This window comes from Marmota marmota, unplaced genomic scaffold (genome assembly GCF_001458135.2).
Source record: "Marmota marmota marmota unplaced genomic scaffold, marMar, whole genome shotgun sequence".
NCBI lineage: Eukaryota > Metazoa > Chordata > Mammalia > Rodentia > Sciuridae > Marmota > Marmota marmota.
The window spans coordinates 7810188-7836529 of record NW_025999842.1 but is presented as its reverse complement, the minus strand read 5'-3'; the positions used below and the strand labels follow the sequence as shown (position 1 = coordinate 7836529).

The window sequence follows — 26342 nt, the reverse complement described above, 5'->3', positions numbered from 1 at the left end:
CAGGTCTGAGGGTGCTTTATGATTGTGTTTCAGTAGCTCTGCAGCTTGCTAGTTGCTGCTCTCTTGACATACTAATAGTATATAGCCAAACCATTATCTATCCCAGTCTGATTTCAATTTTAAACTTAGTATTGTTTGGGAATATACTTTTGTTTTTGCCTGTTGGACAACCATCTTTAATTTTGGTGCTTTATTTTATTATTTTTAATAGAGTATTATAGTTATACATAATAGTTTGATTTATTTTGACAAATTCATGTATGCATGGAATTTGATTTTAATCCTTTCTTCCCTTCCTTTCCTTTCCCTGTCCTCCTCCCCCTATTCTCTTTACTCTATTGATCTTCCTTGTGCATGTTTATTTATTTATATTTGATTGGTACTTTCTACATATACAAAAAAGTGAAATTTCCCATGGCACATTTACATATGTATTTAACATGATTTTGTTAAATTCATTCCCTTTGTTCTCCCCTTCCTTCTTGATTTCCTTTTTCTATTCCACTGATTTTCCCCTATATACTTATGATATTTGATAATCTCTTCTCCACCATCTTTTTTATTTTGTTCTAGCTTCTACATGGAAGAGAAAACATTGGTTGGTGATTTATTTTAAAAGGTCTAGCTTAAAAATTGAAACATGAAATTCAAACTAAAAGAATTTTTAATCTTATATTCTATAAGATAATTTTTGTCTGCACTGTAGAATTCTACTATTAATGTAATCTGCTCTTAGAAAACCATGGCTTGTAAGGGAGAAAAAAAGGATGTTGTTTACCACATGAACTTTATATGTGTAGTAAAATAGCATTGTTAGAATTTTAAAGACCAAAACTAAATGTACATAGATGTTTTAAGACCACTGTTAAAGACGAAAACCAGGATTTGCTTTATAGGTTGTGGCTAAATCAGATTTTTTTTTTTTTAATGGAAATATTGTTTGGAGTTACTCTGCTTTTGGCTGATATGATCCGTTGCATTCTCAGATGTGTGCTAGAATGACATAAGCTGCTGTTAACCATAGTAATTAACATTTTGGGGATTGCTGATTTTGTGCTATGTATGTACAAAAGTGCTTTATATAGGTTATTTTTTTATATGATAGGCACAATTATTCTACATCTAAGCAAACTAAGGTACAGTGAGATTAAGTTATTAAAGGCCACATAGTAAATGGGGGACTGGATAAGAATATGTAATGTGACCTGCCCCCACCCCCCACTTTTTTGTACCAGGGATTAAACCAAGGGGTGCTTAGCCACTGAACCACATCCGCAGCCCTTTTTATTTTTAATTTGGAAACTGGATCTCGCCAAGATACTTAGGGCCTTGCAGCATTGCCGAGGTTGGCTTTGAAGTTGTGATACTTGTGCCTTACCTTCCCAAGCCACCGGGATTACAGGAGTGTGCCCCTATGCCCAACATGGCTCTTTATTTAAACAATTACTTTGTGCCAGTTTGGTTGTCACTGGCCACATTTGACAATTAAAATTAAATTATGTTAAGTTTTTTGTCCCTTAGTTGCACTAGCTGCATGAACAATTGCTCAGTGGCAACAGTATTTAGTGCAGATATATAAAATGTCTACATAATTGCAATGTCCTGTTGGGTAGTGCTGCTCTATATTACATTATTAGGTCAGGACAATTTGGTAAATTTTGATAATTTTGAGAGACCCTAGATTGATACAAAATGAAATACATAGTTTTATGACATTTTAAAAATAATAATTACATGCCAGGCACAGTGGTGAACACCTGTAATCCCAGCGGCTTGGGAAGCTTGAGGCAGGAGGATCACGAGTTCAAAGCCAGCCTCAGCAATGATGAGGTATTAGGCAACTCAGTGAGACTCTATCTCTAAATAAAATACAAAATAGATCTGGGGATGTGGCTCAGTGGTTGAGTGCCCCTGAATTCAATCCTCAGTACACCCCCGAATAATAATTGCATAATTTTTTAAAGTTTCTACCAGCTCTGTGATTCTATTGTAGAAAAAGTATATTTGTTTGAAATAACTGCATAGATAAAATTTATCAGTATCTTCTAGGTTCTTGTGCAATTAAAATACAGGATTAAATATATTAATACAGTGCACAAGATAATAAATTATTAAGACCATGAAATAATGTCTTATGCTTTTAATGTTTTAAATTCTGCATCCTTTTAGTAGTAGGTTATAATATTATTTTTAATTTGGTATGTATTCATTTTACAGTTGGGCATGAGCCTGAACATTGGTCTGTCTACAGAAGATACCTTGAATTCTATGTACTTGAATCAAAGCTAACAGAATTTCATGGTTGGTTGATCTTTTTTTATGTAAAACTTTATAGCATTAGCTTTCTTAAAAGCTGTTGTACCAGATTATTTTTTTAAATTTATTTTAAGCAGTGATGCCAAAGAAACAGTAACAGTTGTATACACTTTTATTGGCAATAGGAATATACTGTTTTTATCTTTTTTTTGTTTATTTACATTTTTTTGCAATGCACATTGACTACATTTTTAATAACAAAATTAAATTTTAAAAAAGATTATTGTTATTCATACTTTAGGATAGATCCTCTATCCAGTATTTTTCTTTTGTTTCTCTTGATGTAGCAGAGAATTTCAGAGTTACTTTCCTTTTTACTACCATCTTCCTAGTAAACATATTTGCTATGAATTCTGGGAAATGTTCTGATTTATCTCTTAAATTTAGATGAGGAAACAAAATTTATATATATATATTTTCCCCCCTTTTATGGTTAGATCAGTTGGAAAAGGCAACAAGCATTTTTCCTTTTTGGCCTTACTCTTACCTATTTATTTCAGTTAATATTAGGATATATTTAAGAATATTTCAATATTTCATTTTGTACATGGCTTGGTGAGTTTGTGTTCTTAAACTTTTTTTTTTATTTTAGAAAAGCTTTGGGAAGTGTGCCTTGATATATATCCTAATTCAGATTGGTTCTGAATTGAGAAGGGCAAGGGACCTTTTTTTAATCCTCCTAGAGGAACAAAGCCCATGGTTAGGTGATTATCATAGGAATATAAAGAATACAAAGTCCCACCCCATAGTTTTTGCGCAGATTTTGAGTTTGTTCCTGTCTTCAAATGGCTTTCTGTTTTCTCTCATTCTTGTCTATTCTTTCTCTGAGAACTTTTCTTTTTTGTTTAAGACTGTGAGAAGGTCATTAATCTCTGTACTTTAAGCTCCTGAATCATTCAAAACTGGCTGGATTCCCAACATAATTGTTACTTTTCGTTACTTAAATTTCTGAAGTTGTCTCTATTTAAGAAAGCACATCCATGGCTTTTAAATTTTGTTTTTAAGCTTATGTAACATTGGCAAAATGCCCCCAGTTTGTTTTTCCCCACGAGAGAGATTTCTTTTGTGAGATTTTGTCTACTAGAATTCTACCAATTTCCAAATAATCTCATGGTTACTTTTACCAGTATAGACTAAAAATTCATTGTCAATGAAAAGTGGTGGTTACTAGAAAGTGATATTCAAATATCCATAGACTCAAGTTCTTTGGTCTGGACTTCTCACTTGAAATTTTCTGATTTTGTGAAGATTATTTAAAAGACAGTGTCACACCTCTGCAAGGCAATGTTGTGAATCTAAATTTGCCCTAGTAAACTTTTTAAATTTTTTAAATAATAGTAGAACAGAATAAGAACTTTAATATGTACAAATTTCAGGCACATTTCCTGATGCCCAGCTTCCTTCCAAGAGGATCATTGGCCCCAAAAATTATGAATTCTTAAAGTCAAAGAGAGAAGAGTTTCAGGAATATCTCCAGGTATAGCACCAACTGTATTATTCAACTTAAGACATTGCTAATCATAACATTCTCTAATTGTCTCTTTTTTTCTTGTACATACATGTTTTGTTCAACAAATACCTGTCCATGTAAAGTTAAAAAATTCCTTTATTTAAAAATTTTTTCCATGTGGATTTTAAAATGAATTTTTGCCAAGAGTATATACTTTTTTTTTAATTGATTTTTTTAAAATGAATGACCAATTAAATACCAGATATTTTCTTCAAGAGGACAAATCTTAAGTTTTAAACTAATTAAAACATGGTATGGAAAGTTTAAAAATAGAAAGAAAAAATTTTGTTTTAAAAGAGTAAGTGCATTCTAAGAATACTGAGTAGTTTTTTTTATTATATATTCTGTTTGAGTTTGTGTGTAGTGCTTTCTGAATTTTGTAATCTTCCTTGCCATTTTATTCCTTAGTCCCTTTGTTTTTGCAGCTTATACATGTTTATTCAATTTCCTCTGCCATTCACTACTTGAGTCCCTTTTTTCTTGTGTGTATATATTGTATGGCAGTGTACTTGGGATATTATTTTAGTGGGTGGTATGGTTAGCTTAAAAGTTTTTGATTTTGAGATAGCTGGTTCTCCAAAATTAATTGTCATATTTCTTTGATCCAGATCGTAAAACCAATTTTTATTGGTTTAAAAAAGGTGTCTGTTATATGGGCATGGGATATCATTTATCATTTTTCTTAAGTACTAGATTAGTTAAATTGTCTTACCTTCTAACTAAAAGAAAATATTTTTAAGTAAAAAGTTTTCAATGGTATATTATCTTCATTTTATTTCTCGTATTTTAACTTCTTTCAACTCAAAGTATTTTCTGTATAATTTTTTGGTTGTGTTAATAGTGAAATATAAAATAGCTATTAATTGTTGCAAGGATGTTTGGATACAGCAGAATGTGTTTTTCCATTATTTGAACCATTTAAGTGCCTCATTCTAGAAGAAATATTTTCTGGTAAAAAGATCTGAGGTAAAGAGTTTGCTGTATTGGTATTTTGTTTATGTAGATTTCTGCTCATGAAGTTTTGTAGCTGTTTTATAGTTGCAAAACTGAATATTAGGTAAGACTGGGTTATTTCTGGCTTTAGAAAGTCAGTTTATCTTGATAGAAAATAATGCTGCAAGAACATACTACATATTTCCAAGTTTTTTTTTTTTTTTTTTTTTTAACATTTCCACATAGTTTTCTTGAAAACCCTTTATGCTGACTTCTTTTAATTACCAAGGAAGTTGTGTGAAATTGTAGCATTCACTGTATAGTTGAGAATCTGAGAAATAATATTAACTAATATTTAATCTTACTTCTTGTGTATCAGATACTGTGTTAAATACTTTATATAACAAGAATATAAAGTAAGTCATCTTGTTATTCCCATTTTACAATTAAGGAAGCTTGACTCTTGGACAACATCATAGGAACTTTTCTAGGGTCATCTAGATAGCAAATAGAAGAGTCTGTTATGTGTCTGACAATAGGGCTGAGATCTTATCTACTCTGCTATACTATTCCCTCTATAAATAGTTATTTTGTTACTATTTGAATATAAAATTGCTTTTAGTGATTTTAAAGTTGTTTTTTGTATTTTAAAAATCATTTCAATACACCTTTGATGCCCTTCTAGATTTCTCATCTGGTCTTTTCCTTTTTTTCTTTTTTGTTCATTTTGCTTATTTAAGAAACTTTTGCAGCATCCGGAACTGAGCAATAGTCAACTTCTGGCAGACTTTCTCTCCCCTAATGGTGGGGAAACACAATTTCTCGATAAGATACTACCAGATGTAAATCTTGGTAAGTCAGTTGAAAGAAACATAAACTGCAAAGAAAAGAATCAATATTTTTAGACTAATAGAAAAGAATCAATATTTTTAGATTAATTTTGCAAATTAGTTTATATGGTATGACCTGTGAATTTCATTGTCTTTAATTTTGTAGTTAGAGGTGAATTTCTGATTAGGACTTTAATCTGTCTGTTTTGTTAGTTAGTATTGAAACAGTCTTTTTTTCTAACTATATGTTTCATCACAAAAAATTTTTATTAGCCAATGTATTTTTGCCTTTGTTTTCTAAGTTTAAATGAAGTCATATGCTGTATAACAATGTTTTACTCAGTGATAAGGCTGCACATATGATGTTGGTCCTGTAAGATGATATTGTCTAGTGACTTTATAGCTGTCTTAGTTTGTGGAAGTGCACTCTGAGATGTTCAACAACAACAAATCACCTACCAACACATTTCTCAGAATGCACCTGTTTTGTTAAGTGACACATGACTTTATGAAAAGTTGAGATGCTACTTTCAGCGTATATGAATGTGTCTTTAGTATATTTTCGGTGAATGGCTGTGGTATTTGAAACTTTTCATGAAATATCTTGAAAAAGACAATCTCTTGACATTTTACATAGTTTAAGACTTGGTGGCTTTTTCCTTTATCTTTTAAATTTTATCATGTCTTTCCTTATTATGTATTTTAAAGCATTATTAATATTCCTTAAAGCCTAATTTTCTGTGAGTAACTTGTAGTAGTAATTCAGATAAGTGTTGTATAAGTAAGTTAAATTTATTAATCTTAATGAATTCTAGCAAGTCTTATTATACAGAACTTCTATCCATTAATTTTTTTAAATTTATTTATTCTAATTTGTTATATATGACAGCAGAATGCGTTTCCATTCATAATACACATATAGAACACAATTTTTCATGTCTCTGTACACAAAGTAGAGTCACACCATTCATGTCTTCATTCATGTACTTGGGGGTAATGATGTCCATCTCATTCTACCGTCTTTCCTACTCCTGTGCCCCCTCCTTTCCCTTCCCTCCCCTTTGCTCTATCTAAAGTTCCTCCATTCCTCCCATATTCCCCATCCCCATCCCCATTATGGATCAGCATCCTCATATCAGATAAAACGTTTGACATTTGTTTTTTTGGGATTGGCTTACTTCATTTAGCATTATATTCTCCAACTCCATCCATTTACCTGCGAATGCCATGATTTTATTCTCTTTTAATGCTGAGTAATATTCCATTGTGTATATACCATATTTTATTTATTATTTTATATGATTTAGATTAGCTCCACAGTTTAGCTATTATGAATTGTGCTGCTATAAACATTGATGTTGCTACGTCCCTGTAGTATGCTGTTTTTAAGTTCTTTGGGTATAAACTGAGGAGTGGGATAGCTGGGTCAAATGGTGGTTCCATTCCCAGTTTTCCAAGGAGTCTTCATACTGCTTTCCATATTGGCTGCACCAATTTGCAGTCCCACCAGCAATGTATGAGTGTGCCTTTCTCCCCACATCCTCACCAACACTTATTGTTGTTTGTATTCTTAATAGTTGCCATTCTGACTGGAGTGAGAGAAAATCTTAGAGTAGTTTTGATTTGCATTTCTCTAATTGCTAAAGATATTGAACATTTTTTCATATATTTGTTGATTGATTGTATATCCTGAGACATGTCTGTTCAGTTCCTTGGCCCATTTATTGATTGGGTTATTTGGGGGTTTTTTGGTGTTAAGATTTTTGAATTCTTTTTATATCCTAGAGATTAGTGCTCTATCTGATGTGCGTGTGGTAAAAATTTGTTCCCATTCTGTGTGCTCTCTATTCATCTCACTGATTGTTTCCTTTGCTGAAAAGAAGCTTTAAATCCATCCCATTTATTGATTCTTTATTTTTTGTACTATAGGAGACTATAAGGAAGTCAGGGCCTAATCCAACATGATAAAGATTTGGTCCTACTTTTTCCTCTGTTAGGCTTAGGGTCTCTGGTTTAATTCTAGGTCCTTGATCTACTTTGTTGGAACATGAAGTGTTTTGAACATGAAGGGGTATTGTATTTTGTCATATGCTTCTTCTGCATTTGAGTTTTGTGCATGGTGAAAGATAGGGGTTTAATTTCATTTTGTTGCATATGGATTTCCAGTTTTCCCAGCACCATTTGTTGACGAGGCTATCCTTTCTCCAGTATATGTTTTTGGCACCTTTGTCTAATATGAGATAACTGTATTTATATGGGTTTGTCTGTGTCCTCTAATCTGTACCAGTGGTCTACCAGTCTATTTTGGTGCCCATACCATGCTGTTTTTGTTACTGTTGCTCTGTAGTATAGTTTAAGGTTTGGTACAGTGATGACAGCTACTTCACTCTTCTTGCTAAGGATTGCTTTAGCTATTCTGGGTCTCTTATTTTTTCAGATGAATTTCATGAGTGCTTTTTCTATTTCTATGAGGAATGAGGATTTTGATTGGAATTGTATTAGATTTGTATAGTGCTTTTTGTAGTATGGTCATTTTGACAATATTAATTCTGCCTATCCAAGAACAAGAGCGATCTTTCCATCTTCTAAGGTCTTGTTTAATTTATTTCTTCAGTGTTCTGTAATTTTCATTGTAGAGGTCTTTCACCTCTTTCGTTAAATTGATTTCCAAGGGTTTTTGTTTGTTTGTTTGTTTAATTTGAGATTCTTGTAAATGACGTAGTTTTCCTAGTTTCTATTTCAAAGGATTTGTCACTGATGTACAGAAATACCTTTGAATTTATAGGTGTTGATTTTTGTATCCTGTTACTTTGCCAAATTCATTTGTTAGTTCTAGAAATTTTCTGGTGGAATTTTTTGGATCTTCTAGATATAGAATCATATTGTTAGCAAATAGTGATAATTTGAATTCTCCCTTTCCTTTCTGTATCTCTTTAATTTCTTTTGTCTGTCTAATTGCTCTGGCTGGAGTTTCAAGAACTATGTTAAATAGAAGTGGTGAGAGAGGGCATCCGTGTCTTGTTCCAGTTTTTAGAGGGAATATTTTCAGTTTTTCTCCATTTAGAATGATGTTGGCCTGGGGCTTAGCATAGATAGCTTTTACAATGTTGAGATATGTTTCTGTTATCCCTAATTTTTCTAGTGTTTTGAACATGAAAATGTGCTGTATTTTGTCAAATGTTTTTTTCTGCATCTATTGAAATGATCATATGATTCTTTAGGTCTGTTGATGTGATGAAATATTTATTGAATATTGTTGAACCAACCTTGCATCCCTGAGATGAATCCCACTTGATCATGTTGCAATATCTTTTTGATATGTTTTTGTATTCAGTTTGCCAGAATTATTGAGAATTTTTGCATCTATGTTTATTTAGAGGTATTGGTCTGAAGTTTTCTCTCTTTGATGTGTCTTTGTCTGGTTTTGGAATCAGGGTGATATTGGCCTCATAGAATGAGTTTGGAAGTTTTCCCTCTTTTTCTATTTCTTGAAATATTTTGAGAAGTATTGGTATTAGTTCTTCTTGGAAGGTTTTGTAGAACTCAGCTGTTTAAATCCATCCGGTCCTTGGCTTTTCTTGGTTGGCAGGCTTCTGATGGCATCTTCTGTTTCATTGCCTGAAATTGATCTATTTATCTTGTGTATATCATTCTGATCAGTGAGGGCAAATCATATGACTCTAGAAATTTGTTGGTGCCTTCAGTATTTTGTATTTTATTGGAGTACAAATTTTCAAAATGATTTCTAATTATCTTCTATATTTCTGTAGTGTCTATCATGATATTTCCTTTTTCATCACATATTTTAGTAACTTGAGCTTTCTTTCTCCTCTTCGTTAGCATCACTTAGGGTTTATCAGTTTTATTTATTTTTTCGAAGAACCAACTTTTTGTTCTGTCAGTTTTTTAAATTATTTCTTTTTTTTTCAATTTGTTATTTCAGTTATTTCCTGTCTTCTACTTTTGGTGTTAATTTTTTCTTCCTTTTCTTGGGCTTTGAGATGTAATGTTAGGTTATTTATATTTTGACTTTTTCTTCTTCTTAAGGAATGAACTTCATGCAATGAACTTTCCTCTTAGTACTGCATTTATAGTGTCCCAGAGATTTCGATATGTTGTATCAGTGTTTTCATTTATCTCTGAGAATTTTTAATCATCTCTTTGATGTCTTTTGCAACCCATTGTTCATTCAATAGTATATTTAGTCTCCACTTGTTGGAGTAGCTTCTCTTTTTAATTTTATCATTGATTTCTAATTTCATTCTATTATGAGCTGATAGAATGCAGGGTAGTATTTTTTTTTTTTTTTTTTTTTTTGTATTTGCTAAGAGTTGCTTTGTGACATAATATGTGGTCTATTTTAGAAAAGGATCCATATGCTGCTGAGAAGAAAGTGTATTCACTCATTGATGGATGAAATATTCTATATGTTAAGTCTAAGTTATTGATTATGTTATTGATTTCTATAGTTTCTTTGTTCAGCTTTTTTTTTTTTAAATAACTTTATTCCATTTATTCATTTGTATGTGGTGCTGAGGCTCGAACTCAGGGCCTCATATGTGCTAGGCAAGCGCTCTACTACTGAGCTATCACCCCAGTCCCTCTTTGTTCAGCTTTTGTTTGGATATTTACTAAGTGGTGAAAGAAGTCTGTGAAAGTCACCCAGAATTATTGTGTTGTGATCTATTGGACTACTGAACTTGAAAAGAGTTTGTTTGGTTTGATGAACATAGATGCTCCATTGTTTGGGGGATATATATTTATAAATGTTATAGCTTTTTATGTATGGTTCCATTAAGCAGTATCAAATGTCTTTCTTTATCCCTTTTATTAACTTTGGTTGAAGTCTGCTTTATTTGATATGAGGATGGAAACCCCTGCTTGTTTCTGCAGTCCATGTGAGTGGTATGTTTTTTCCCAATCTTTCACCTTCAGTCTGTGGACACCTTTTCCTATGAGATGAGTCTCTTGAATGCAGCATATTGTTGGGTCCTTTTTAAAAAAAAAAAAAAAAATCCAGTCTGCCAGTCTGTATCTTTTGATTGGTGAGTTTAGGCCATTAACATTCAAGGTTATTATTGAGACATGATTTATATTCCCCGTCATATTTTTTTTTTTATTTTTGGTAATTAACTTGACTTTGTTTCTCCTTTGGTTAGTATTTCCTTTAATGTAATACCTCCCTTTGCTGATTTTCATCCTTGTTTTTCATTTCCTTTTCTTGGAATATTTTGCCAAGGATGTTCTTTAGTGCAGACTTTCTAATTGTAAGTTCTTTTAAGTTTTGTTTATCATGGAAGGTTTTTATTTCACCATCAAATCTAAAGCTTAATTTTGCAGGACATAAGCTTCTTAGTTGGCATCCATTTTCTTTTAGAGCTTGGTATACGTTGTACCAGGATCTTCTAGCTTTCAGGGTCTGGGTTCAAAAATCTGCAGCTATCCTAATTGGTTTCCCACTATATGTAATCTGATTCCTTTCTTTTGTGTCTTTTAAAATTCTGTTCTTGTTCTGTATGCTAGGCATTTCATTATAATGTGCCTTGGTGTGGATCTGTTGTAGTTTTGTACATTTGGTGCCTTGTAAGCCTTTTGTATTTGATTTTCCAATTTATTCTTTATGTTTGGAAATTTTCTGATATTATTTCATTGATTAGATTATTCATTCCTTTGGTTTAGAACTCTATGCATTTCTCTATCCCAATAATTCTTAAATATGGTCTTTTTATGTTATCCCATAATTCTTGAATACTCTGCTCATAGTTTCTTACCATCTTCTCTGTGTGGTCAACATTCTTTTCAAGATTATATATTTTGTCTTCATTGTCTGAGGTTCTGTCTTGCAAGTGATCTAATCTGTTGGTGATGCTTTCTATTGAGCTTTTAATTTGGTTTCTTATTTATTTCATTTCTTATTTATTTCATTTCCAGAAACTTTATCTCCTTATTGAAGTAATCTTTTGCTTTCTGTATTTGCTTATGTAACTCTTTATCGAAATGATCTTTTGTTACCTTTACTCACTCTCTTATATCATCCTTTAATTCACAGAACATTTTAATTATGTACTTCTTGAATTCCTTCTCTGTAATTTCTTCTGTTGGCTGGCCATGGATTCTAATAATGTAGTATCTTGTTTTGTTGGGGGCACTTTCTTCCCTTGTTTTTTCATGTTGTTCGTGTGTCTGCCTTTCTAGCACTGCAGATCCGAGTTTTTACTGTATAGGCTTATGGTGTCCCTGTAGGATTCCAATACCTCTCCTTTAAGGGGGAAGACAATGTGAACAGATTACAAAACAAATAATATACAGCCTTAAACCAAATAGCTGCTATTAAGATGTTTACAGTTTTGTCACAATATACAGAATTGGCAAGTTCAGTTATTATCTCCAGTATAAACAGTAAGTTTGCAAAAGGGTCTACAGTTTCTGATGGTGGACAAAGAACTGGGTGTGAGGTGTAGAGATGTTGAGGGGATAGGAGGTGAGGATATAGAATTACTAGATCTTAGAAAGTATGAAAGAGGAATCTAAAGTAGTTGGTTAGTAGGCAGGAGAAGAGAGAGAAAGTGATTTTGAGTAGACAGGTAACTGGGAAAGACAGTAGAGTACAAAAACATAAATATTAAGAAAAGTAAAAAATGTAAAAATAGGATATACAACACCACTGTAATATACTATTCAGACATCCCAGTTCTTAGTAGCCTAATTCATGAAAAGTGCTTCGTTTCACAAATGTTGGGGATGTGAGGCCAGGAGAAAAGAGAGAGAATAAATAAATAAATTAAAAATCTCGAAGAAAGATACAAGGATTGTTTTTGTTGGGGATCAGTATCTTTCCAGCTTCCTTTCTCATCCAATAGGTGGGGTTGTCTCTTGTTTGCTGGTATTTCCACACTCAGGATGGTGAAGGTTATTAGGGTGGAAGGGTTAGTTCAAGGATTTCCTTTGGGGCATGCTCCAGTGATGTGGGTACCTGGTCTTACCTCCTTATATCCTCTGTAGACCTTGCAATTCCTGGTCTCCAATTTAGTCACTAAACTGTATCTCACTCATCCCCTCCCTTTCTACTTCCCAATCAGGAATCTTTTTCTCAGGAGGTCTTGTGGGCTGCGCTCTGGGGGCTGTGGACCTGTCAGGGAGAGCCGTTTTATCTTGGGTGGTTCTGGACTGGGTTTTGTGAACTGGGCAGCATAGCTACAGGCACTATGCCTGGTTAGCGGCTGCCAGGAGAGCAGGGAGTTGGGGACTTTTGGTACCTTGATATTGCTTCTAAGCTCCAGCTGGTGTTCCAAGCTGGGAGTTTCCCCAACTAAAGATGGTGACAAATGTGTCTCAAGATGGAGGCAGCTGCTTTCAGTGATGGGATGTCTGGTGGGGTGAGGTCAGGCTATGATCTTGATTAGTGTGTTCAGAGTTCAGATCCAGCTCTGTGGCATGTAGTATTGTGGCGTGTAGCTAACTCCGGACCCAGTGCATTGTCCTGAGGTGCAGGCTACCATGAGTTGAGGAGTGTTGCTGTGGTTGCAGTGTCCCAAGATGGAGGTGACTGGAGGACTACCTACTATGGTAGATGGGAGTACACATGGGAATGGCGGCAGGAATTCCTGCGCGTGGGCAGTGGCTGAGTGTCCTGCATGGGAGCAGTGGCTGGGATTCCTACTGGGGTAGGCAGCCAGGAGTCCTGTGCAGGTGCCAATAATGGTGGTCCTATTCAGGCACTCAGAGGACCTGTGTGTCTATTCATGTTTTTTTCTGTGTGTGTGTGTGTGTGTGTGTGTGTGTGTGTGTGTGTGGTGCTAGGGATCAAATCCAGGGCCTTGTGTGTGCGTGGCAAGCGTACTATCAAGTGAGCTATATCCCCAGCCTCTCTATACATTAATTTTATTTAAAGTTTAATTAGTCATTGACTAGATAACTCTGACATGAAAGGTACATAAGGAATCATCTATGTGGAAACATTGCTGTTTTGAATTTCAGATTTCAAATTTGCTTTGAGTTTTCATTAATAACTTAGGAAGACAATTTAAAGGATGAATACAATATTGACCCTTAGTTTCAAAATAATTTTTTAAATTTAATTTTATTTTTTTACACAAATGGAGCACAACTTTTCATTTCTCTAGAGTCTCACCATTCATGCAATCATACCCATTCATAGGGTAATAATGTTCATCTCATTTCAAAGTAACTTTTTTATTAGCAAAATTATTTTACAGTCTGTAGATTATTTTATTCGTAATTGCACTATTTTAAAGGAAATTGAAGATGTGTCAGAAAGCTTACATTTGTTGTATTTTTAAAAATATGTTTTTTTGGGGTGGGGGTGGTGCTGGGGCTGTGGCTCAGTGGAAGAGCGCTTGCCTAGCATGTGCGAGGCGCTGGGTTTGATCCTCAGTACCACATAAAAATAAATAAAATAAAGGCATGTGTTCAACAACAACTAAAAATATATATTTTTTAAAATTATATGGTTTTTTTTAATGGCAGATCTAAAATTTAAAATCAAAGCCTAGTCTGCTAAAGGGATATTATTATGACTGTTGAGATTGAAATTAGTGTTTTCTGAAGATAATGTTTCAGAAAAAAATTTTTTATATATTTAATATTTGAGCATTTAATTGCAGCTATCATATTTGGTAAATTATTATTTTTGTCTAAATAGCAAAAAGGTCAACAGAAATCCATATATTTTATCTTTTTCTGACTATTAATATGTTATATGTGTTATAAATGTACACTCAAAAAATACAAATATATAAAAAAATTGAGCTGGGAATGTAGCTCATTGGTAGAGTATTTGCCTAGTATGCATGATGCTCTAGGTTTGATCCCCAGCACTGAAAAAAAAAAAAAATTCCAAATGGAGTCTGACTTTTAGTTATACTTTTCTAATAGCTACTCAGACATCGCCTCATAATCTCCTATTCCCTTTTCAGAACCAAAACCTAATACTATTATTGGTACTGCAGTCATCTTAGACATGCTTGAAACTTAGTGTTACCGTGGATTGTCTCCCTTATGCTATTACTGTACACCTAGTTAGTTCCCCGTTTCTATCAGTTTTAACTCTTAAGTTTTTACTAAGTTCATGTCTTTCTCCTTATTCTTTATTCCATTTACTTAAATAGGTTTTTATCATTTCTTATTTGGACTGTATGTTTCCTGACCAGTCTTCTGGATTTTTGTCCTCTTTCTGCAAAGATCTTTATATATGACAACCAAATTAATCTTCCTAACTATAGCAATGATTATATCTAAAAACCTTTGGTTGTTCTCTCTTTGGTTACCATAGGTAATCATAATTCCTTAATCTTTAAGCTTCTGAAAAATCACTATATGACTTGATAACTAATATATCTTGCTAGTTTTGTTTCATAATATTTCTTTTCACATTTTAATGAAATTGAAACCCTTATATTCTTGTACTCCAGTGCCTGTTTTTACCATTTTTTTCCTCCTTAAATACTTTCTCATTATATCTGTGTTTACATTTAACTCATCTTTGGTGAGCCACCTGAATGACTGGAACAGCTGGCTCTGCCTAAGGAATCAGGAAAGCCTTTCTTGGGTAATATTTTTTGTCTGAATCTTGAAAGATTAGTAGAAATCACTAGGAGGAGATTGTTGGAGGCACTGGCATACACAAGAGGCATGGAAGAGGGAGTCAAATGGAAATGTGTGGAGGTTCTAGAAAGTGTGGTACATATAAGAGAGTGAGGCTAAATTTGTAATGGTAAGGAATTTGAACTTGATCCTATAAGCAGGAAAGAAGAGACACTGGTAGACTTTAAACAGTAGTTATGCAGTCAGATTTAGGTTTCAGAATTATATATATTTGGCAGCAATTTAGAGGAGGTTGTTAGAATTAGCATCGGGGAATAAATCTAATAGATATGTATAAGACCATTCATTCTCAATCAAAATCAGACATGATTGTGTGTGTGTGTGTGTGTGTGTGTGTGTGTATGTGTATACACCTTGAGAAGCTCACTATAATTTCTGTGAACAAGAATAGGACACATGCTAACATACTTTAGATAAATCAGTTTGAAGAACTGTTATTTGTCTTGATTTATAATATCGTATTAATCAGTAGACCCATGGAACAGAACAGAGAGCCCCATGACAAATCTATACATCTGTGAACTCCTGATTTGTGATCGTGATTCTTCAGAATGGGAAAGAATGGATTTTTTAAAGAAATGCTTCTGGGGCACTGACTATACATTTGAACAGGGGAAAACAAAACCACCCAAATCAAACAAAAGCAAAAATTTAGGTGAAATAAAGTTCTACATGGACACCTGTAAAGATTTTAGACGGATATAAAGGAGAATAAATAGCTGTATGACCTTAAAGTAACAAAAGATTATTTTAATGCTGTCTCTTATTTACTCAAAATGCAAAAATAGTTTTTTGTATTTTTTAATAAAAATACTTTTAAGGAAAGGAGGTTATCATTAGTAATCTGAGTATCAGTTTTGCACTGAGATGACAGAATGAGCACATAGTTTACAAAACAAAATAAAGCAAAAACCAGGATATAAACTGTTCACATTCACAAACCAGATTTATTTATTTGTCTATTTATTTTGGTACCAGGATTTAACCCAGGGGTATTTAACCTCTGAGTTGTATCCCAGCCTTTTTATTTTGAGACAGGGTTTTACTCAGTTGCTGAGGACCTCCCTGAGTTCATGAGGCTGGCCTCAAACTTGAAGTTCTCCTGCCTCAGTCCTACCAGTTGTGGGGATTATAGGTGTGCACCACCATGCCCAGCCACAAAACAAATTTCTTAAGGCACTAACCAAGAAAAGAAAATATCAAATAATATTAACTTCATTAAAAACAAGAATATTTGTTCACAAAGATGACAAGGAGATGAAAAGACAGTTACAGAATGGAAAAATTTATTTTTACCACGTAAAACCAACAAAGAACTTGGGTCTAGAATATGTAAAGAGTTTACACAATACATTAAGAAGACATTGCAGTAGAAAAATGGAAGGAAGAAAGGGGGCTTCACCAAAGGTGGAATTTATATAGCAAATACATTTATATGGAAAGGTATGTTATTTCATTAATAACCAAGAAAGTGCAAATTAAAACCATATTGAGATAGCAACATGTTGATCTAAATTTAAAAATATCTAATAATACCAAGTGCCAAGTGTTGGTGCAGATATGAAGTAACAGGACCTCTTAGTAGAAATATAAATTGGAAAGCTTGGAAAAATAGTTTGTTATAAAAACTGAGTGGTGTGGCTGGGATATAGCTCAGGTGGTAGAGTGCTTGCCTCACATGCACAAGGCCCTGGGTTCATCCCCAGCACCACACACACACACAAAAGAAAAAAACAAACACACACACACAAAAAACCCTGAATGCTCTAGTAATTTCTGTGTGAGATATTTACTCCAGAGACTCTTGTATCCATGCTTAAAATGTTCATAGCAGTATTGTTTGTAGTAATCCAAACTAGAAACAGCATAAACGTTCATCAGCAGTAGAATAAATAGATGAACTGTGGTAGGTTTATAACATTGAATACCTATAGCTTGAAGCTACTTGCAGCAAAGTGGATAAATTAAAAACATAACATTGAATAAAAGAAGCAGGGCACAAAAGAATAAATACAGCATGATTGCTGTTATGTAAAGTTCAAACTGGACTGAACTATTGTAAGCTGTATGTTTGAATAAAACTGTTAAAATGAGATAAAAGCAATATTTCTTAATATATTTTATATAATGTAATTTTAATTATGTATATGGAACTAAATTATGAATTAAATACTACAAGTCAGTGCTTGGCTTCCATCTAATCCCTTTAAAATTAACACATTTAGTTGATCCAAACTATCTGGTATGTGTGATCTTATCAGGGGAAATTGTGTGGACATTTTATGTTATAATAGTTATTAATATGATGTTTAGAAAATAGAATTGAGTAAGACTTGATTACTGATTAGGTTTCACTGAAAGTGAAAAAAATGAACAAAGATTATCCAAGTTTCTATTTGAACAACTGGATGAATACTGTTATTTATTGACATAGGGGATAATTAAATGGTGTTTTGGATGTACCGAGTTTATAGAATCCAGTTGAAGAAGTTTTATAAGACAGGAAAGGCTAGGAGACAGGCAAGTATAAAAGATATAAATTTTACTTGATATCATATTGAATAAATTATTCGACTTAATAATAATATGTACAAGAAGGAAACATGTAGAATAAAACCTATAATTTAAGGAATTTGGAAACAGTCTATGAGGTTTTTTAAGGGGTAGGTTTCTACATTTTTTAAAATTATAACTACTGCCTGCTGTTGCCATGCCTACTTTTTTCTAAATTGAGCTGAAGAAGTAATTTGGCAAACAGAATTTGAGTTGAAATTCTTAAATCTGACTTTCTTAATCTGAAAATTTAGATTATGAGCTATTCAAATAGTTTAAATGTAGCGAATCTTAAAACTTTTTTGGCTTTTGACTAGCTTTTATATGTCTTTATAGATCATTATATATTAATTGTTTAAAATCTTTTGAAAAAACCTTTTTTATGGAAATTTCCAAATATACACAAAAGTTGATTGTATAATGAACTCTTCACTCTACTTCAGCAGTTATCAACACTGGGCTTGTTCTATCTCTTCTGTCACCTCCCACTTCACTTAGATTATTTTTAAGTAAATTCCAAGTGTATCTGTACATAGTTCAGAATACCATATTTATTATAAATTTTTGTTGAATCTGAAATGGTCAATCATAAATACTCTTTACAGTTTTACTTTTTTCTTGACTATTTGCTATTTGAAATTACTTAATGAAATATTCATTTAAGCAGTTGTAAAGTGTATTATGCCTTCATAAAATTTAATGCTTTACTTTTAATTACAGGGAAAATTATAAAGTCTGTTCCTGGAAAACTGATGAAAGAGGTGAATAACTGATTTCTATGTATTTATAATATGATAGGCATAAACACATGTAAACATTAATGAATTTTAATGGTTTATTTGATACTAAAAGTCATAATCTTTTCAATTTTCTGACAATGATCTGTCACCACAGAAAGGTCAGCATTTGGAACCTTTCATCTTGAATTTCATTAATTCTTGTGAATCTCCAAAACCTAAACCAAGTAGACCCGAACTGACCATTCTCAGCCCTACATCAGAAAACAACAAGAAGGTATTGTGTGTTGTGTTAAAGAACTGTTTAATCGTGTCGCCAAGTCCATAATTGATGCGGGAGGGGACTATACAGGAGTGTGGCTACACAGAAGGATGATCATGGGGTTGTTACTTTACTAGCCTTAGTTCTTTTATCAATTTTGAAAATTCTTAGCTATTATCTCCATAGATATTGCCTTTTCCATAAGAGTCCCTCTCTATTTCCTTTTGGAACACTGATTTAATTCTCATTCTATTTTCCATGTCTTTTAATTTCTTTCTCTCATATTTTCTGTCTCCCTTGTTTCCATGACTTTCTGGTTTATCTATATTTTCTGATCAGTCTCCAGCTATGTGTGTTCAGTGATGTCTGATACACTGTTTAAAACTATCCAAACTTAAAAAAAATTGTTATTATTATGCTTTTATGCTTTTTTTTTTTAATAATGAAAAAAATTTCCCCCAAGTCTACTATCTTTCTTTTTTCTTTTTTTGGAATTGAACATAGGAGCGCTCTACCACTGATCCATATCCCAGCCATTATATTTTTTTATTTCTTTCGGTGCCAGGGATTGAAAACCCAGGGGCACTCAACCGATGAGCCACATCCCCAGCTCTATTTTGTATTTTATTTAGAGACAGGGTCTCATTGAGTTGCTTAGCACCTCACTGTTGCTGAGGCTGGCTTTGAATTTACATCCTCCTTTCTCAGCCTCCCAAGCCTCTGGGAATACAGACATGTGCCACCATGCCTGGTCCATTTTATTTTTTATTTTGAGATAGGCTGTCACTAAGGTGGGCCTCAAACTTGAGATCCTCCTGCCTCAGCCTCCTGAGTAGCTGGGATTATAGAGGTATACCATCTCACTTGGATTCTACTATCTTTTAAAATAATGGTTTACTCTTATCTGCAGATAATTTCAGGCAAAACAGGAATTGGATCTAATCTCCTGCATTTTAAAACTCTGCTTAGTTTTAAAGGTTCTTGAGTAATAAGTGCATACATAGCACAGGACCACAGGGTGGGGAAGACCAGAGAAGGTAAACCTATTTAGTGACCTGGAAAATATAGTGGCTAAAGACTTTTGGCCCATGTTAAGTTCATTTGTGGAGTTTGCTTTGTCTGTGTCAATGTACATTTTGCTTTCTTTAGTTGTTCCTTTGTATCTATCTTTATGGAACATAAAAACTGTACTAAACATCATTATAAAGTAAGTTTTCAGACCTACTGTATTATTACTGTTTTCTAATGAAGATGTTCAAGAGGAGAAATTTAGTTATAAGCCTTAATATTTTCCTCCCCTTTCCTTAAGCATTGTAAGTGGCTCTCAGAGTAAGTCTTTTTTTTAGGTGACCTTTTTTTTAGGTGAAATCATTTTTTTTAGGTGACCTTCACTATATATGCAAAGTGGTGGAATATTAAAGATTAATGGTTAGGATTACAGAGATCTAATGGTTAGGATTACAGAGGACTACTCAGGGGAAATGCAAGGAAATAGGATTTATACTGGAGTGTGAATTTTAGTGCTCTCAGGATATATCTGCATAACAGTTTTTTGAAAGTTTTGTCAAACTTGGAATTTACTTTGCCTGGTGGCTTGTAAATGGACCCAAACTTTAGGTAAAGGAATTTGGTACTGTGTAACAAATCATCATCTGGTATTTATACTCTTTGACCTCATGGCTCAAATGCTACTGATATGTCAAAAGAAAATTTTAATACAAGAGCCTTTAGTGTGTGAAGATGTTTATTAAAGTATTATTTATAGAAATTGGAAAATACATGAAAGTCTAACATTGCAGAAATGATTAATTATTTTGAGGAATTCAGGGAATATTTTGTAGCAGATAAATTAATACTGTGCACAAAATAAAGCACCATAAATACACTTGAGGGGCTGTGGCTGTGGCTCACGCGCGAGACCCTGGGTTCGATCCTCAGCACCATATAAAAATAAATAAGTGAAATGAAGGTATTATGTCCAACTACAACTAAAAAATTAAAAAAAAAGACATTTGATATGGTACTAAATGAAAAAAAAATAGGAAATACAGTTTTTGAACCCCATTGATTACAACTGTATACATATAGGCTAGAAGGAAATATATAAAAGTTGTGGCATTAACTGAAGTGGTTTTTTTCCTCTTTTCCAGACTTACTATACTATTACTTTGTAATGTGTGTGTGTATATATATATATACATATATATATATAAATGTGTGTGAGTGTGTGTGTGTGTGTGTATATGTATGACTGGGTGTGTATATGTTTACATATATTACTGTTTTCTAATTAAAAATTTTAAAAGTAGAAGAGTAAGGGGACTGAATCAGCAGGGTGAGCCTTTTCACATTTCTTGAGTTAGGGAAATATGTCTTAAGCTTAAGCTTCTGGGTTAAGAATATCTGACACAAAAGCCAATAGATCTCTATTCTCATAAAACTTTTCTTGGAAGCTTTTTGAAAATTCCATCTTCAGATAAAACTGAATATACTTTCCTCTACAGGCTCCTATACTATATTTCTCTTATATTCCCTGTTTTATGCTTCATTTATTTCTATTAAATGTTAAATTTTGGATCTATCTTTGAATTCCTAGTTCTTTGCAAGCTATCTAGTATGTAGAAAGTACATAATAAGTGTTTATTGAATAAATGTATGAATGACTAAATGCTTTTGTTAAAATTAGTTACCTCAGGTATATTGGATTATTATTATTGATAATGGACTTTTTGCATGTTTGGGGAGTAAGTAGGGCTGAGACTTAGTTTTATTTCATCATTTTTACTATTAGTATTTCTCCATATGTTGCTTTTTTTTTCACTGATTAGAAATTTCTTGGCAATGGATATTATTGTCTAAATAAACTTTGCTTAAAGCTAAATTTTCATTTCTACCCATTAATAAAAAATGATTTATAATCTTTAAATCATACTATTATTAAAATTAACTATCAGTAATATATTTACTCATCTTTTTCCCTATAATTTTTATTGGTGCATTATAGTTGTACATTATAATGAGATTTGTTATTCCATATTCATACATGCACATAATAGTCATATAACAATACAATTTAGCCAGTATCACTCCCCAACATGTTTCTCCTCTCTCCCCATACACTTCTTTATTAGTTACTTGATTCCTTTTGATATATAAAGACAAAGGAGTTTTTTTGTTTTTATAGTTAGTGAATTATCTTTTGTGTCTCAAGTGCATGTAGAGTTTTATGTAATATTTTGGAAGGAATTTGTTTTTTGTTTTTATATTGGGCATAAATCTATCTGATATTATTTTGATTGGAAAAGGTTTAAATACCTTTGTTCTATGTTACTTTAGCCTTAGTGATTATCATCAATAAATGTAATAAACTGAATCTCTCTTTATTATTTCAACTTTTTCTTTAGCTTTTCAATGATCTGTTTAAGAATAATGCAAACCGTGCCGAGAATACAGAAAGAAAGCAAAATCAGAATTATTTTATGGAGGTGATGACTGTAGAAGGAGTGTATGATTACCTGATGTATGTAGGTAAGATCTAAGTGGTTTATGTTAAAACCATTTTCATTCATCTGTCTTGTTTTTTCTTGTGATGTAAATTAATGCTTTTGAATAATGACCCCCGTTTTAACTTACATTTTTATTGAAAATACTTTTATGTAAATTCAGTGTAATTAATCTTGGCCATATTAAAGCTACTAGTGTTTACAAATAAAATAGTGATCATTGTTATTTGTATTTTCCATATTTAACAAAGTTCAGAATATCCATTTCTCTTGAACAACAAGATATTTCAATTGATTTTTCTCAGGACGGGTGGTTTTCCAAGTTCCTGACTGGCTTCATCATCTCTTAATGGGAACTCGAATCCTCTTTAAAAACACTCTGGAAGTGTATACTGATTACTATCTTCAGTGTAAACTAGAACAACTATTTCAGGAACACCGTTTAGTTTCACTCATAACACTTTTCAGAGGTTTGTATTTTATCATGTCTTTATTTTATGTTTGTTTGCTTGATGATTTTATTTGGATCTGAAAGAGTAAGAGGTCTTGTTTTTCTTTGATTTGTTGGCATTTCTATGAGGAAATGCTTTGTGTATAAATAGGTAAAAATTTCAGAAATATTTGTTTCTACTCTTTTTAGATGCTATATTCTGTGAAAACACTGAACCTCGCTCTCTCCAAGATAAGCAAAAAGGAGCAAAACAGACTTTTGAAGAAATGATGAATTACATTCCAGGTGTAATATTTAAGTAACTTAATTTCACACAGATTAGTACTCCTTTGAGGTCACCATGTATGGTAATTATTGAAGCTAACTTTTACTGTGAGTTTTTCTTTTAGAAATAGAAGGATCAATTAAAATTAACTCACTAAATGCAATGTTTTTCTGGTGATACTACTAAGAACTTTAAGACAAGGCTATTCCTACTCCTACAATATAGGCAGATTTTTTCAACAGTAACTTACTGAACCGATCAAAGTGGTACATCATGTGACTATTGGAGTCCAGCTGTACACTAATACAATGAGAAAAGCTGTAATAGTGTACATGACTAAAGGATCAGAATTCATTCATTCATTCCAAATTTACTGAGCACCTTCCATGTTCCAGGCACAATGCAGAGTACAAAAGATATAAAAAATGTACTTGAAGCTGGGTGGTGTAGTGTACACCTATAATCCCAGCAACTTGGGAGGTTGAGGCAGGAGGATCTTGTTCAAATCTAGCCTCAGCAACTTAGCAAGGCCTCAAGCAATTTAGTGAGACCGTCTCAAAATAAAACATAATAAGGGTTGGGGATATGGCTCAGTGGTTAAGTGCCCTTGGGTTCAATCCCTGGTACCAAAAAAAAAGAAGAAGTACTTGAAAAGCTCAGTCTAGTAGGGAGATATTTAGGTAAAACACACAGGTAGGCACATTGAAGTCACAGAGGTATCACTAAGCAGGAAGATGGTCACCTCTCTTGTAAAGTTGGTAGATTTGGACTACTAAATAAATGAAGGAGAAAAGGGAGGAAGGGAGGCATGGAAGAAGGAAAGAAATATTTCAAGCAGTAATGACTGAGAATTTCCCAAAATTAATGTGTAATACCAAACCTTAGAATAAAGAAGTTCAGGAAAATACTACGTAGGATAAATACCAGAAACAAACAAACAAAATCAACACATTGGTTCATCATTTCTAAACTATAAAAAAATCACAGGATGAAAAAAGTCCTGACTCTCACATAGGGCCAAATGATAGTTTAGGGGTGGAAGACCTTCTGGGAATTGGACAAAAGGTGTGGAAAAAGCCTGTCCTAACAAACTCACATACCATGCTATATCTAGTTTCAGAGTGGGTCCCAGACACACCCTTGGCAGCTCCACCAGGACCTGAGGGAACACACACACACAAAAATAAGTCCTGAGTGAAGCCACAGAGATAAAAACACCTTACCTATAGAGAAGCAAATTTGAGTTTTCTTCAGAAACCACACAAACAAGGAGGGTGTAGTGTGAAATATTTAAAATGTTAAAAAATCAACCTATATGATGATTACACTACTAATAAAAATTATATATAATTATAATGCACCAATAAAAATAAAAAAGGAAATTATTCTAAAAAAGGCTCAGGAGTAACTAAATTAATTTCAGATAGAGCAAATTTATCATTGATAAGAAAGGTATTACATAATGATAAAGGGGTTAGTTTTCATACATAACATGTATGTACCTAACAACAGAGCATCAAACTGTAAAGCAAAAACTGATAGAATTATAGGAAGATACAGATGAATCCATTACTACAGTTAGTGACTTAAATACTCCTCCATCAAAAGTATGCATACGCAGCCAGCAGAAAATCAGGATGGTGATGTTGAGTTCAACTAGTTGATGGGGATGGGGATATCCATCAACTGGATATTATCTTTTGACTGCTTCATTTAAGAATAGTAGCCAGGCATGGGGCACATGCCTGTAATTCCAGCGATTTGGGAGGCTGGGACAGGAAGATCACAAGTTGAAAGCCAGCCTCGGCAACTTATGAGCCCCCAGGCAACTTAGTGAGATCTTGTATCAAAAAATAAAAAGGGTTGGGATGTAGCTTAGTGGTTAAGCACTCCTGGGTTCAAGCCCCAGTACCAAAAAAAGAAAAAAGAAAAAATGAATTGTAGAATAAATATTCTTCTCAAGTGTACTTTGAATAGTCATTAAGATAGATTACATTCTGAGGCATAAAACATACCTTAACAAAGAGAAAAGAATGGAAATTTTATGATGTTTGTCCATAGGCCACAATGGAATTAAATATAAATCAGTAACAGAAAGATAGCTGGAAAGTCCCAAAGTACCTAGAGATTAAGCCACACATGTTCTAGAAAACATAATAAATACTTTATACCAAATGAAAAAAAACACGGTGTATCAAAATTTTGTCAGATGACGCAAAAGTGCTGCATGTATAAATTAGAAAAGAAGAAAGATCTAAATTTAATCATCCAAGTTTCTACCTTAGGATGCCAGAAGAGCACATTAAATCTAAGATAAGCAGAAGAAAAGAAATAATAAAAATTAGAGCACAAATTAAGAACATTGAAAGCAGGAAATCAGTAGAGAAAATTAATGAAACCAAAAGCTGGTTCTTTGAAAAAAATCAATAAAATTGATAAGCCTCTAGGCAGACTAAGAAAAAAAGAAAAGATATTAATTAGAAATGAAAGAAAGGATATCACTGCAGATCCCATGGACATGAAAGGATAATAAAGGAATACTCTGAACAGCTCTGTACCCACAAATTTGATAATCCAGGGGAATGGAATAATACATTGAAAGACACCATATGCCAAAGAGCATAAGAAAAAACAGATAATCTGAATAAGTCTATATCTATTACAGAAATTTTCAGTAATCAATGAAATTTAAAACTGAAAGTACAGACCCACATGGGTTCACTCATGCATTCTATGAGAGAATTAAAGAAGAAATTGTATAAATTTTCTATAATGTTTAGTGAAAGAAACAGGAAAATTTTTCAGCTCATTCTATGAAGTAAACATATTACAGACCAATATCACTAATGAACATAGATGCAAAAATTCAATAAAATATTAGCAAATCAAATTCAAGAGTGTATTAAAATAACTACACCATGATGAAGTGAGATTTATCCCAAATATTTAAGACTTTCAACATTTGAAAATTGTTAATGTACTGGATATGGTGGTGCATGTGTGTAATCCCAATGACTCAGGATGCTGAGGCAGAAGGATTGCAAGTTTGAGGTCAGCCTCAGCAAATTAGCAAGGTCCCAAGCAACTAATTGAGACCCTGTCTCAAAATTAAAAATTAAAAGGACTTGGGGATGTAGCTTAGTGGTAAAGTGCTTCTGGGTTCAATCCCTAGTACAAAAAAAAAAGTCATTAATATAAATTATATAATAATAAGAGAGGTAAATAGAGAGCCTACACCCTGGGAACAAATCTTTACTCCTCACACTTCAGATAGAGCCCTAATATCCAGAGTATACAAAGAACTCAAAAAATTAGACAATAAGAGAACAAACAACCCAATCAACAAATGGGCCAAGGA

General features: G+C 33.0%; 1 protein-coding gene across 6 annotated transcripts in view; it reads left to right on the top strand.

The window, feature by feature from the left end:
- The window catches only part of Snx14 (sorting nexin 14), an 88187-nt gene that overhangs the window by 48275 nt on the left and 13570 nt on the right, over positions 1 to 26342 (top strand). For 5 of the 6 annotated variants that reach the window (XM_048805039.1, XM_015499120.2, XM_015499114.2 and 2 more), the window contains 8 exons: positions 2218 to 2301; positions 3693 to 3793; positions 5500 to 5611; positions 18487 to 18527; positions 18661 to 18780; positions 22170 to 22293; positions 22574 to 22738; positions 22909 to 23004. In XM_048805039.1, coding sequence (XP_048660996.1) covers positions 2218 to 2301; positions 3693 to 3793; positions 5500 to 5611; positions 18487 to 18527; positions 18661 to 18780; positions 22170 to 22293; positions 22574 to 22738; positions 22909 to 23004 — 843 coding nt within the window. Of the gene's footprint in view, positions 1 to 2217; positions 2302 to 3692; positions 3794 to 5499; positions 5612 to 18486; positions 18528 to 18660; positions 18781 to 22169; positions 22294 to 22573; positions 22739 to 22908; positions 23067 to 26342 lie in introns of all 6 variants that reach the window. The other variant, XR_007348442.1, reaches the window with a different exon arrangement.